Here is a 13,632-nt window from a genome sequence, read left to right on the forward strand (position 1 = left end):
ATCCATGCCCCTGATCCTTTAATAATTGCAACACTTGTTCCCCTTGCTTCCCACATTTATATTCTAACTGTTGGCTTCCTGTACCAAGCAGTTAACAAACATTTTTCTGTCAGTGGTTTGACAAAGAGAAGAGGAAGATGTAGAATATGAATGAGTAATAAATTACAGCCTGGAAAAGCTTTCATCCCTTAATCAGAATCAAAATACGGCTAAAATTTATTGCAATGTTATTTTTTACTATTTTATGTCACTTTGTTACTATCAAATGTCAAAAATATTCCACTTGCTAATAATTTATTTTCTATGCTAGAGAATTAAATACACACAGGGAAAAAGAAGTATAATCTTTTGATCCTGTTAGAGCAGGAAAAAGAAAGATGGATAGTAGGACAGAATTAGGAAGATAAAGAATCAACCTATTGTGCATGCTTGCTGGCTGGAACTTTTGTTCTCCAGTATTTTTTACTTGGCACAAAGTTAGTTTAAAATGGGAGCGAGGGGAGTTTCAGTTGTTACACAAACATAAATCTGGAGTGACTTACTGTGTATGAGGAATGAATGTCTGGCACATACTAAAGACAAAATACTTGCTCTGAAATTGTGCTGTGTATTAGCAAAGGAAAAATAACGTGGTATTACGTGACATAAATAAAGGGAGAGAAGTTTCTGTAAAGCTCACTGTATAATTCCAGCCAGCACACCCACACTTAGTATTTACTGAACAGAGATTAAGGGCAGCAAATCAAGATGTATATTTTGTAGTTGTCTTGGCATAACATTTTTGTGAGAATGATTACTTGCCAAGTCTTTATGAATTTGAAGATAAATGTCGTGTCTGCAAACTGTCTTAGTTAATAATTGGCAAAACAGTCGTGTCTTTGTTGTAAAATTACAAATTACTTTAGCTCTACTTATAATGTTATTTAATATTTAAACATTAGTTCTATGTAGCCTCCTTTACCTCCTTAGTACTTTATGCACATACTATACTACTTCATTGGCCACATAAAAGTCTTTTTTGCTACTTGAATAGAGGGGGGCAAAAAATAGTTGTATCTATTATAAAGCTGAGTGCATAAAAAAAAAGGAGGAGTAATTTCATTCACCTATTTGTTTCCAGATATTCCAGATCTTCGTCATAAATAGTGAAGAGAGATAAGAATTACAGGTCGTTTAATTCCAAGATTGTCTACGTTCTTAATATACTCCATTTTGGCTTTAAAAACTTGAAAACTTTTGCAGCTATAATGTATGGGTTTAGTTCTCTTTTACATTAACATTTCCAGAAGCTTGGCTGTTCACAGAGGATTTTTTTTTATCAGAAGTTCCAAAGCAAATGGCTCCTGTAAGTCAAGTTCTTTAGTTTTAGCAGTATATCGCTGGTCATTAGGGACATGCACTTTAAACATTTTTTTCAATGTATACAGAGAAGTTCTGAAGAGAAAACCAAAATGATTTTGATGTGAAATGGCCTTTCAAGTGTGGTATTCTACAAGGTAAAACAATGCATTTGTAACACAGAACACTAGGAGGATTTCTTTTGTGGTGTCTATACCCTTCAGGAGATTACCTTCCACTTACTAGAAATGGAACCACTTCCATTAAAGCAAAAGCTTTGGGACTTATCAAGCATAGTAATTTGCAATATTACAGAATATTGCTTTTGCAATATTACAGAAACCAGAACAGCTGTATATAATGTAAATAATTTGTTTTCTTTTAGATGCGGGGGAAGGGGGCAACTGAACTGATGTCACTGTTGACTTTCTTAGTGGAGATGTTGGAGGCGGTAAACTTTTGGCCTCTTGCTTACACGATATTTGCTACTGAGATTACCTGTCAGCATAAGCATGGAGGACAGTTCTTTGACCATTAATTGCCAGTTTAAAATTTGACTGATGATATTAACACAGGAGAGGTATGTTTTGCTCTTGCTGCTGAAAATTTAGTAATGAAGTGAGTTTGCCCATTTGATACAAGTTAGGCATGAAAAGCACGTTATAGATTTCCTTCACTGGGTGAAAACATATTTTTCAGTTATTACCATGTATCTTTACAATAAGTAATACCTGTGTGATTGAGCACTCACAAAATGAAAGATATGCAAGAGAACCCCTTAACTGGCAAAGGCAGTAGTATCAAAACCAACAGAGTCTTACAGATAGCCTTCATGTAGAATACTTGGGACATTTCAAAATTAGAGCAGAGAGGATGACAGAAGACACAGATGTGGAAGAACTTGCATTTGGAAATAAACTAAAATTTTTTCCTTAGGAATATGTTATAGTAATACTCAAAAATTGAAAGAGTAGAACTGGTAGATGCTTTTTCTTGTTGTCAGCAATAAGGCAAAGGATTGCTGACTGCTTTCAGATTCATTCCCATGTTGCTCTTCATACAGATAATTTCAGAAGCAAAATTTCAAAGCATTAAAAGATAATTATATTTATTTCAGTAGTGTCTTCAAAGATACATACCGCATTATTTCCTCCTCTTCCAATTTTGTTTTCCTGTTTTGTTTAAAGATAAATACCACATTATTTCCTCCTCTTCCTATTTTGTCCCTAGAAATCTCTAGTTCTTTCAGTTTTTCAGCTGTTTCACCTTCTGTTTGCTTGGTAAGTTTAGTGATAGAGGTTTTCAGTCTTAAAGCCCTACTTTTGACTAGAGCAGCATTGAGTAAAGCAGTAAGTGTACCTAAACATACTTAACATTCTGTGTGTCACTGATGAGATTCAAACTGTGGAGAGTTTTCTTCTGTATCTTCAGTTCATTGAGTGAAGCTGATGTTCGTGGAGATTTTGACTGGTAGTGTCTGGTTTGTGTTTTCTGACTTAAGGGTTGCCTCATTTTTCATTGCAATCAGATGGTTTTATCAATGGTATCTGAGCCAAGACTACCTTTTGGCACTGAATGTTACTATATAGTGATGCTCTGTCAATAGTCTTTTTTACAGACATCACGCTCATTCTTGATCACCACTTACTTGAGAAAAAAGGAATAGCTTTTGCCTTTATCTCAGTGACTGCCTCAGCAGAGGCCTATCTCTGGGCAGGTTAGTCCTTCTTTCAAACATATAAAAGTACGTGAAGAAGTGAGCATGCAAAAATTCTGGACTTCAAAAGCTTTTAAAGATCACAGTAGACTTTCTTGTTAGGGTAAAGTGTGCTTTGACCTTTTGCCAGTTAATAAGATCTTTCAGGAAATCTTAACAATTTCTGTAGGCAGTGCTACAAATTGGGACTTGGTGGCTGCATGTGGTAACTGTCTCCTATGGTCAGTTTTGTGGTACAGAGATGTAATTGCTGTGCCAGGTGGAACACATTTAATCTTATCTCAGGTGACATTAACAGTCTATCTCTAGGATGTCTCTGTTCTTAGTATCTTAGAGCTGCTGCTGCTAGAGCACCTTCTTGCCTTCTTGGCAGTCTGTGCTGTGGATAATAGTCCTTTGATCTTTAACAACCTAAGAACCTTGGATACCTTGGTCCTAGGAAGGAAGGTTAGGAGGAAATAGTGTTGGTATGGAAGATTGCTTGATGTCATCCACAGTGTAAAGTTACATATGGACAAGAAAAAGATGTTTCTTATCTGTAACTATTGTTCCCTGACACGTAAATTTCTGTGTGTTCAAGACTTGTTCTGCATTTGTTCATTGGGGTGCCTGAAGGAGTCCTAAAGTCTTTCTCAGCCTCTGAAATCCTAAGAGGGGAAAGGGCTGGCTTTTCGGGGATTCATACAAAGTGTACAGATGTCACAGTCCTGTAAACAAACCCCTTTGGATATTAGTGAAGAAAAAATTATCTGGCATTCAGTATTTAAATGGATATATTTGCAATGAGAGTAAAAAAAATCCCCATACAGGTTAACACAAGAGTAACAGTTACAAATTAGAAGTACTTTTAATTTTTAAACTGATCAAGACTAAAGATATTTGCAAGATCCATTTATATGGAAACAGAGTTCTTTTTATGTAAATGAGTTATGGACAAGATCTGAAGATGCATACTTCAGCAAGTAAGGTAAATCTGTATCCTATAATGACCAAATACATTTTGAATTTGTCACCCTAATGCATATCAGTCTAAAATGAATTTATTTGCCTCTGAAAATATCTGATCTTTTCATTCATCAAAAAGAGGTAACTGATCTAGATGGCTCATAGGTTTAGCAACCTTGTGTTAATTCTTAAGTTTTATATTGTTAAATTGTATCATGAAATGTGTTCAGGGGAGCTTACAATCAAGTATGTACTTAAAATCAATTTAATCAAAGATTGCGCATTAGCTCCTTGTCATGTGATGATGGTATTTTAATTGATAGATGACTTAATATTAATTTTAGTGCCTTAGATACAATTCTCTGTATCTTTCTGTGTTTGAATTTCTTTGAAATCTAATTTCAACTTTACATGTGGTGTTTTTAATGTTTAACATTAACATGTCAGCATCCTGAAGATAAATAAGGTGGGCTTAAGAGTACCTATCAGTAAGTAGCTCAATAATGATGTTGTCACTTGATGAGACCTACACAGCAATTCTTCCATTTGTCATGGTCAAGTGTTGTAGTTGTTCTTAGTCTTTATTAATTCCTTTAGTTTTGTTCAGGACTTTCACATGGTTGTTCTTTACTGGAAACTTGAATACGAAGATGCTAGATCCTTTTATACATTGTAATAGTAAAACTAGAGAGGCGTTGGAGAGCAGAAGTATTTTGTTTTTCAGAAGAATGTCTTTAAATAGTTGGGCAACCCAACGGCTTTAACATTGAAAAGTTAGTGAGCTTTGCAGTCCCGAATAAGGAACATACACTTTGGCTTCAACATTCAGTTGTATATGAAATGGGAAATACTACTTTAAAAATCCAGAAAAATTAGCTAAATTATGGTGCTCACCAGCAGAATCTAAGTAAGTTTTAGAAAGATACCTAATTTATTAGACAAACTGCTAATAGATGGAAAAGGCAGACAAGCTTTTGAGCATATGTTTTCTTCTGCAGCAAGCATCAGGATAAGTGCAATGTGATGACAATTGTGTAATATTTGTGTTTACTGAGGTAATTCAAAGGGAAGAGGTTCTCTCTAGTGTATGAAGAGATGCTTGGGAGGAATGAGATACTAAAGCTGTGAAGCAAGTAAGGATTACTTGCAGAACTCTGTGTCCTGCAAGAAGAAGGACATGGGGTATTCCATAATAACTACTTCATGATAATATTTGGTGGAGTTATGGCTTTTGACTCTTAAACTTTGCATTTGAAGGTGTTTTGTAGGACTCCCTTGAAAGTCAGAAGGGAGAGTTAGAGGAATGGGTTTCTTGTGGGAAATGTGGGAAATCTGCATTTGATTACTGAATGTTTCTGGCCATTTTCCCTTCTTAGTGTGTGTTAATCCTAGTAAATAATACTTACTTGGGTTTGCCCACAGTTTCATGAAGCCTGTTAAGTTCTGCCATGTGCAACTCTAAAACTCACGGATTTTTCATAGTAAAAAGATAACTTTTAATCAGAAGATGTTAATAATTCATTTTCAAGATCTTAATAAAAATGCGTAACTCTTCTTGCAGGGAAAGTTAGATAAAGTCTGTTTTGTCTGATTTGAAGATCAGGTTTGTGTCTTGAGTGTTTTGGTGCTATGTACGCACATACATGGAGATAGGAGATGCTTAATACCATTTGTTCAAGTGTTTTAAGGCTAACTGGCTTCTGCTACGTGAAGTTCCATTTATATCCATACACTCTCTCAAATCAATTTGAAGTTCCTATTTGAGAGATTTGCAAGTGAGGGTGGTGGTAATTTATAAAAGCACTTAATATTGATACAAACATCAGTTTGAAATGAGTGGGAATAGACATTGGGGAAAAATAAAGCATAAACCTCTCAAAAATATATTCTAGTATCTCTGCAAGGCCAAACCTTACATTTCACTGTCACTGCTCACTTGTATTGGAGTCAGTACATGGTTAAATCATTAGTTTGTCTTTCAGGTGTGTTGGGGGGCATTGCTTTGTTTGCTTATGGGTTTTGCCTTAGATAATGACTTTTGGTGGTTTTTGTGTGTTTTGTATCATTTCAAGGTCGTTTGTATGCAATGCAAACAGGGATGAAGATTGATAGTAAAACCCCAGAATGCCGTAAATTTTTATCCAAACTTATGGATCAGTTGGAAGCTGTAAGTAGAATTTATTGCTTTCCTCAAAAATGATCATGATATTAATTTAATTTTCATTTAAACTTCTGTAAATACTGTCTCTTCTCTGCAGCTATTCTGCATGCAGGCATACTGTATGAACCTCGGTTGTATGTAAGAAATTGCAGAAGGATTGGAAGGAGATAAAGCTGTATGTGCATGCACATAATTGAAATTTTGCCGTAAGATTTCGTGTAGACAGTACAAATTACAATGCTTTATTTGTACATATTCTCATGACAAATCATAATTCATTATGAAGTTAATGCAGGTGTTCTAGAAGACTTTTTAAATTGATTTGCCTTTGATTCCTTGAAGTCTTAAGAGTTACTTTCACTGCTGTAGGGCTTAACAGCCTAGTCCTTGGATGCTTTTGAAATCTTTAACCTAAACTGTTGTATCTAGGGAGCTTTTTAAAATATTCTTTAAAAGACGAAGATACTTCTGGTTGTATCCTGTACTGGAGATTGGAGGTTTTATTTTATGAATTTTTGTAAGCACAGTCTAATCTGTGTGGGTAAGGGTCTATGCCATTCTCTTCTGAATGGACCTGATACTATTAAAAACCTTTAATAAAACAAGAGTTAAACAAAGAAAGGTGAGATTGTTATGCAGATGGTCAGCTTATGTTACAGGAACTGTTTATGTTCGTACCCTGTAGTTTTCAGTATTCTCGAGGGAAGAAGTTTGTTGATTTTAAGTTCTAAGTGCTCATTTGGAAGCAGAAAGTAATGTTGAAAAATGAAGCAGCGGTTCTTTTTTTTGGTCAGTATTGGTGATTCCATCCAAAATCTAGCAATGCCTGAAGAGTTTGTGTGCAAGTAGTACAACAGCCCTCAGTTTTGAAAGATGGATGACTTAGAAGTATTCAAGGCCAGGTTGGATAGGTCCTGAGCAACTTCATCTAGTGAATGGCATCCCTGCCCACAGCAGGAGAGTTGGAACTGGATGACCCTTAAGGTCTTTTCCAATCCAAACCATTCTGTGATTCTTCAGGAAAAAATGAAACATGAACCATTTGTCCTTTTTTTTGGTAACATTTAGTTCTTGCTTTTTTTATCTTTTATTTTTTGCAATGGAAAATTCAGTGTACAGTGACTTCTTGGTGTGTTATTTCATTGGATTTTGACGTCATTAATGGGTCTGGGGTTTATGTTCAAAGGGAAAGAGATGGCAGGAGAGGTGAGATTAAAACTCAATAAGATTTTGCTCTTCATTTCCTAATAATTGTTGGAATTTTCTGGATTACCTGTGGTACTGAAGCAGTTAATGTCCAGCATTCAGTTACCCTTTCTGTTTCAAAATTGAAAAGACTAAAAAAGCAGCAAAAATCCATAGTTTCACCTTTTGGTTACTGGTAAGATTGTCTGTGTGACAACTGACGCACAAGTATTGAAGATTCTTCTATCTGAGTGGTGGAAGGACGGAGAAAGCACTCCTAATCAAGTCTAATAGAGCAGTTTTGGGGCTAGGAAGTTCGGATTTATGGAAAAGTTGGACCCCTGCTGTTACTTAGTAGCTGCCGTTTCCAGTCTGTTCGTAACCACCAGGGGGCGCAGAGGGGTGCGGTTCAACTCTGTCAAATTAAACCTAAATGCCTTGATTTTTAGGTTGAAATTTTGTATCAGTGTTTAAAACACCAGTACTGCTGTATTGAATCACAGATTGTGTGAAGGATAATTTCAAAAGTAAACATCTTGGTTAACTGTAATACTTTTAGAAATGCAACAGTGTTAGTCATGTGTTTGAAATTATTGAGCATCAGATCAAGTATAGGAATCAGTTATTTTCTGAGTGTGAGGTATACAGATAGGTTGGGGAAATATATGTGTATACCAATAGCTTTCTTCCTGAGTTAACTTCAGTGTTTGAGTGTTTCATTTGAACTTACGAATTCTGGTACTTTTACAAGAGAATTACACTTTGTAAAACACATACTTCTTGAAAACTACATAGAGTAGTTAGATGAAAGCCTTTAAATTTAAAGTTCTATTTGGAAAACTTATATTTAACTACTGAAATCAAGTAACTTTTCTGGTAATGTCCTATGTCTTAGAAAGTTGGCAGCAGTCTAAAAAACATGGAAATGCTGCCTGCATGATTAAATTTTCTTCGCACGCACAGTGAAAAATAACTACCATTCAGAGATTGTTTTTAAATCTTTTGGCAAAATAAAGGCTGCAGGTTAGTATCATGCAGTGTTCCTGTTTTTGTTCTCTAAGGATAACCTGAGATTTCCTTATGTGCAAACAGTAAGCCTATTCAGAAGCTGTAAATCCACCTGTTGTAACTGTTGGAGGGCTGTTTGCTTTACTGATTTTTATTAGGAAACCTGAGGATTCTTGTACTCTAACATCTTTGAAAAGAGGTCTTTGAATTGAAATACACTGCTTACACTGGAAATTCCAGTAAATCCATAGGTCACTAGATCGGTCAAGGTAGGGCTCAGATACTTTGAAACATGTAATGGACTGCAGTGAAATAACCTTACAAGGGGGAAGATACATGATCACTCTGATCTACAGCACCTTTGTAAAGCATGCATTACTTTACCAGTTGAACTGTGTTGAATCCTGACACAGGCTTCAGAATACTAAGGGTATTTCAGATACTAAGGGAAAAAATATCTGTTGCTATTTCTTCACAGTATTATAGTTGTGTTTATTTTTAACTTTGGGGGGAGGGGGGTGGTTTTTATAAGCATTTTGTGACTGAAGCTTCAGAGCTACTCATTCGTAATATTTCTCTCTTTAAAAGAATGTGCTTTCTCTTTCACATGCTGCTTTTAGCCTTTGTTATGTTGGAAGCTGTAAAACAAAGCATAAGTCGTTTCTTTTTAAATTGTACTTGACTTTGTTTAAATCGGCAAGTTCTTTTGTGTTTGGAGAATTGCTATGCTCTAATAAAGTGATTAATGTATTTTTCCAACATTTTTCAGATGAAAAAGCAATTTGGTGATAATGAAGCAATTACTCAGGAAATTGTTGGTTCTGCTCACGTGGAGAATTATGCCTTGAAAATGTTTTTGTATGCAGACAATGAAGACAGAGCTGGGCAATTTCATAAGTAGGTGAAAATCTTTGGGTTTCTTATCTGAGTTAAGATACTGGTCAGGGAGTGTGCATATCCAAATGCTCTTTAATTTGACTGGAAACAAGAATTGGGCTTTAATATATTGTTTTTCTCTTCTGGAAAACTCCATTTGTTACAACTTTTAGGTCTCTAACTTCACACATTAACTGGTATCCTTCCCCTTATATTCCTTACAGGTTTGGTCGCCTACTGGCAAGCCTTCTAAAATTGCAGGCTAATATTGTGCTTTATTTACATCACGTGTGTTATAGTTTCTGTTGATTAGTGATAGTAAAATAGCTGTGATGATCCGTTATGTAGTTTGGTTTACAGCAATTACTACAGCACATTCCTGTGTTTTTCTAACCTGATACAGGATTTCGGATGTTCTACATAGAATATTCTGAACTAGAAACTAAGTGCAGAACACGTAACCAGTTTTAAAAAGTACTAAACATTTTCTGCACAGTAGTTAGGAGACAATCAATATATTGCTAGATTTAAACATTGTGAAGCAGCTTCTGTAACATCAGATTAAAAGGAAAAAAAATAGCAATGTTTGGCTTGAAATAAGCCGGTATGATCTAAGATGACAACTCCTAAAATGTGGTTCTGAGAGACTGACATTACCAACTTAGCAAAATGTTTTCTTTTTTGCAGAAACATGATAAAATCCTTTTATACTGCAAGTCTCCTGATAGATGTTCTAACGGTATTTGGGGAGCTCTCTGAAGAGGTAAGTGTCAGGTATATGAGTGTATTATCTGACTGCTTTTCCAAGCACAGACGTTGCTTTTATAATCCATGAATATAAATTTCAAAGAGCATAGGTTCTAATAGTGTAGCCAAATACTTGTTAGTAAGCCATAAAGAATCATGCTAATTATTTCAAGTCATATGTGAAATGCTAGACATCTGTTAGAAGATGTTTCATGACAAGTATCAGTTAGAAATTCAAAGTTCGATTATTACTGTGGGACGCATAGCATTACATTGAGTAAGTGGGAATACTTATAGGGGAAAAACGATGCAAGGTTCCTGACTTTTCCCATCTTCACATTTTTCCATGTCCTGCTTGACATTCACAGACTTGACATCCTGTATGTAAATCCCCAGTCTGATAAGTATGCCTAATGTCCAGTCATACTTGCTCAGTTGTTGTGGCTACTTTCATTTGTAAACATTGGAAAGAAGGTAAAAGAATGGTCTTGATAGTGGTGCACTTCTTGAGTACTATAGGATGTAAGTGTAGATACTAAAGATAGGTCTTAGCCAAGCGAAATGCTTGCTGAAGAGTTCTTACAAGATTCTCCCATTTTCTGTAGCCTGAGACTATACCAATCTAAAATTTTCACCTTATCAAGAGGCACAAGTAAGTTTGCTTTTTGATGTGTTCTCTTAAAACTGCCTGCTCTGCACCCTGACATCCTTTACTGGATCCAGTTATAACACTTCCTAGAAGCCAGAAAGTGAATGCACATTTGCACATTGAATTGGACTGAAAAAACCCAATCTTAGTGTGTAGGAATCCAGTGCACAGAACAGTGCACTGATCCATTGACTCCTCAGAGTACCTGAAGCAATCCTGCTTTGAAGATGGAAGAAATTTTTACAAATGTCAGTGCACAATGCTAGCAGTGGTATGTTTTCTACTGTGTGTTGGCGTTTTTTACTGTTGATGCTGAAAGGACAGAAATGCTTTGTAATTGGAAAGAAGCAGAATTCTCACTGTGTTTAATTGCTGAAGACGATAAAAGAGAGCATACAAGAAACACAGAAAAGATTTGCTCTTCTGTATAGCATCATTACATTTCAACAGTTTCCTTATCCATTCTCAAGGGATGATGGGACAGCTATGACTTGACTGTCTTAGACTTTTGCAGAAGCTTTTGTTTGCCTGAAAAACACTCAGCCTAATACCTGGTTATATAGTATGACATCTGTATTCAGACCACCTGCCTAATTTTTCAATAGATAATTGAAATTGCCTTCATATGTATCGACTATCAACTATTTAAATCAACAGGAAAAGGCATAGAAAGCAGATATTTGAAACCTAGAATCAGATGTTTTTAAATGGCAAGTGATTGATTTTTGGGCAGTAGGAATGGATTGTGTCACAGATGAGGAGTGGATGTTCTATATCTCCATATTAGAGCTAGGCAAAAGGATTTTCTGGAAGATGTGTTTTACAAGACAGCTTAGATGAGATCAGTAGGAAGCTCTGCAGTAGCAGCGTTCTTTTTGTTTACCTCAGTAGTAGCATTCATTCAATAGGACGGCCTTCTAAAAGGGACAGCAGTGATGTTAAAAATAAACCAAAACCAACAGCATTTCACTTCAGTTCTGGAACGATAAGCTTTGCAGTTGGGATGCAGGACAGACATCAAACAGTTTGTTCACTTCTCCTCTCTCCATCCAGCATCTTGGGTGTGAGGGTTGGGGGTGCTTGGCCCATCCTTAAATATGCTCTCCCCAGGGCACCACCAGATGGCGGAGGGTCTCAGCTATGTCCCGAGGTGGGTCCACTGGAGCTGTTTTTATCCAGCATGGGGCAGCCCTGGCCTCTCCTGACAGACACCATTCCTGCCATGCTGAGTTGCCAGCACCTGGGATGGACACCTGATACAACAGTGTCCTCACACTTTATCAAAAAATAATCGCCATATTAGAACAGAGGGGAGATGTACAGGCTCTTAAATATTGCGTAATAATCTTCTCTAAAAGTACCGTACTCTGGATGTGTGTTTTCTGCATTTTGTGGCTTCTACTGTGTTTGTTAAAAATAAAGGAATTTAATCTGTAACACTGACTGACCAGAAATGATTATTAAAACAAAGTTTAATAGAAAGCCATGTTTTCCAATTGCACTTTTCCTTTCTGAGGTGGAGTGAATGCATTTTAATAAATCTGTCATCAGAATAGGCTTTTTTTCTGGAGAACATCTTATTTTCAAAAATGAAGACCGTATCTTTCTCCCGGGGTGCCTGAGCATCCTGGGTGATACAATGTATTAAATAAGAGCAAGGGAGCTTGCTGGAGATACCCTTTGCATTTTGTCTCTCAACCCTGTTCTAGATGACAGTGCAATAGGCTTTGTGAAGTACAGTATTGAGTTTCACTTCATTAATTCTCAGAAACTTTGGATTTAATTTCCAAATTAATTTTTAGTTTTTTAATTCAAAAGTTAATTTTTAAAATTTTGGTGTTGATGTGAAGCATGCTATCATAACGTGCATTGTTCATTTGGGCAAATTATTCTGCTCATCCGTCCACATTTCTCATCTGTTTATATTCAGCCTTGTTCCTTGATTTATATTACCTCATAACTGTCAGAACTGGTTGTTTTCCATACAACTTTTGACAAAGTAGTTGATTTGCATAATCAGTTTAAGATTTCATGCAACAATTGAGAACTCTTCCTGGATTATTAAACAAATACTGTTGTAACAGTCCAAGGAGATATAAACTGGTCAATTTTCATTTCATGTTTTGATATGTTAAAAGTTGTACCTAGGAACAGTAAAGTATATTCTAAAAAACAAAATGGAAAATCTCAATGTCACAGAATATTAAAAACAAATCACGTTAATCTGCAATTACATCAGCCTTTCTGTATTCATGCTTTTAAATATATTTTTCAATTTTAAAACAATATAATTAGAAAAGATTTCATATTTCTGATCAGCAGCAGTATCATTTTAAGTTTCAAGTATTTAAAATAAATAATCATTTAAATTTGTGGAGATAGGAAGCTTTCTTCATTATTTCATGTCAGTAATTACTACACAGTGCTATGCCTTTCATACTTTCATATACAAGACCTTTCATGGTCTTGGTATAATTTATTTCCTTTTCCTGACATTTCCTGCACTAATTGAAGATCTCCACATTTTCCTTTCATGCTGAGATCTTGTTAGAGCTGTTCTTTTAATTATTTTTTTAAATTCACCTATTAATTTTACACGTTGTGTATCTTTAAAAGGGTGTCAAATGACAGCAGAGAAAGTGGAAAACATGTTTATATTTCTCTTTTGAATGCATTAATTCACAGAAGTGAGTGGTTAAAATGACTGGCCTTTTCCTTCCCCCAGAATGCCCAGCACAGGAAGTACGCCAGGTGGAAGGCAGCATACATTCATAACTGCTTAAAGAATGGAGAGACTCCTCAACCTGGCCCCATTGGACTGGAAGGAGAGAGCTTTGGTACGTATTTCCCTTTTCTTTTTAAGAGAGCAGAGGGCTGTGCCAAGGTGAAGTGGTGGTATGCACAGTTCTTCAGGGAGCACTCCTTAGGAAGCACAGCTTCCCCAGTTGATGTTCTGATGCCTTAAATCCATTCACAATGGGCTGCCTTCTACTACTTCTTTTCAGC

The 13,632-nt window shown here is 35.9% G+C and overlaps 1 protein-coding gene across 2 annotated transcripts in view; it reads left to right on the forward strand.

Annotated features, from left to right (window-relative positions):
- VTA1 (vesicle trafficking 1) overlaps window positions 1-13,632 on the forward strand; it is a 37,893-nt gene that overhangs the window by 7,389 nt on the left and 16,872 nt on the right. For both annotated transcript variants that reach the window (XM_039568974.1, XM_039568975.1), the window contains exons 2-5: window positions 6,073-6,167; window positions 9,124-9,251; window positions 9,918-9,993; window positions 13,352-13,463. In XM_039568974.1, coding sequence (XP_039424908.1) covers window positions 6,073-6,167; window positions 9,124-9,251; window positions 9,918-9,993; window positions 13,352-13,463 — 411 coding nt within the window. The remainder of the gene's footprint in view (window positions 1-6,072; window positions 6,168-9,123; window positions 9,252-9,917; window positions 9,994-13,351; window positions 13,464-13,632) is intronic.

Source organism: Corvus cornix, chromosome 3, assembly GCF_000738735.6.
Source record: "Corvus cornix cornix isolate S_Up_H32 chromosome 3, ASM73873v5, whole genome shotgun sequence".
NCBI lineage: Eukaryota > Metazoa > Chordata > Aves > Passeriformes > Corvidae > Corvus > Corvus cornix.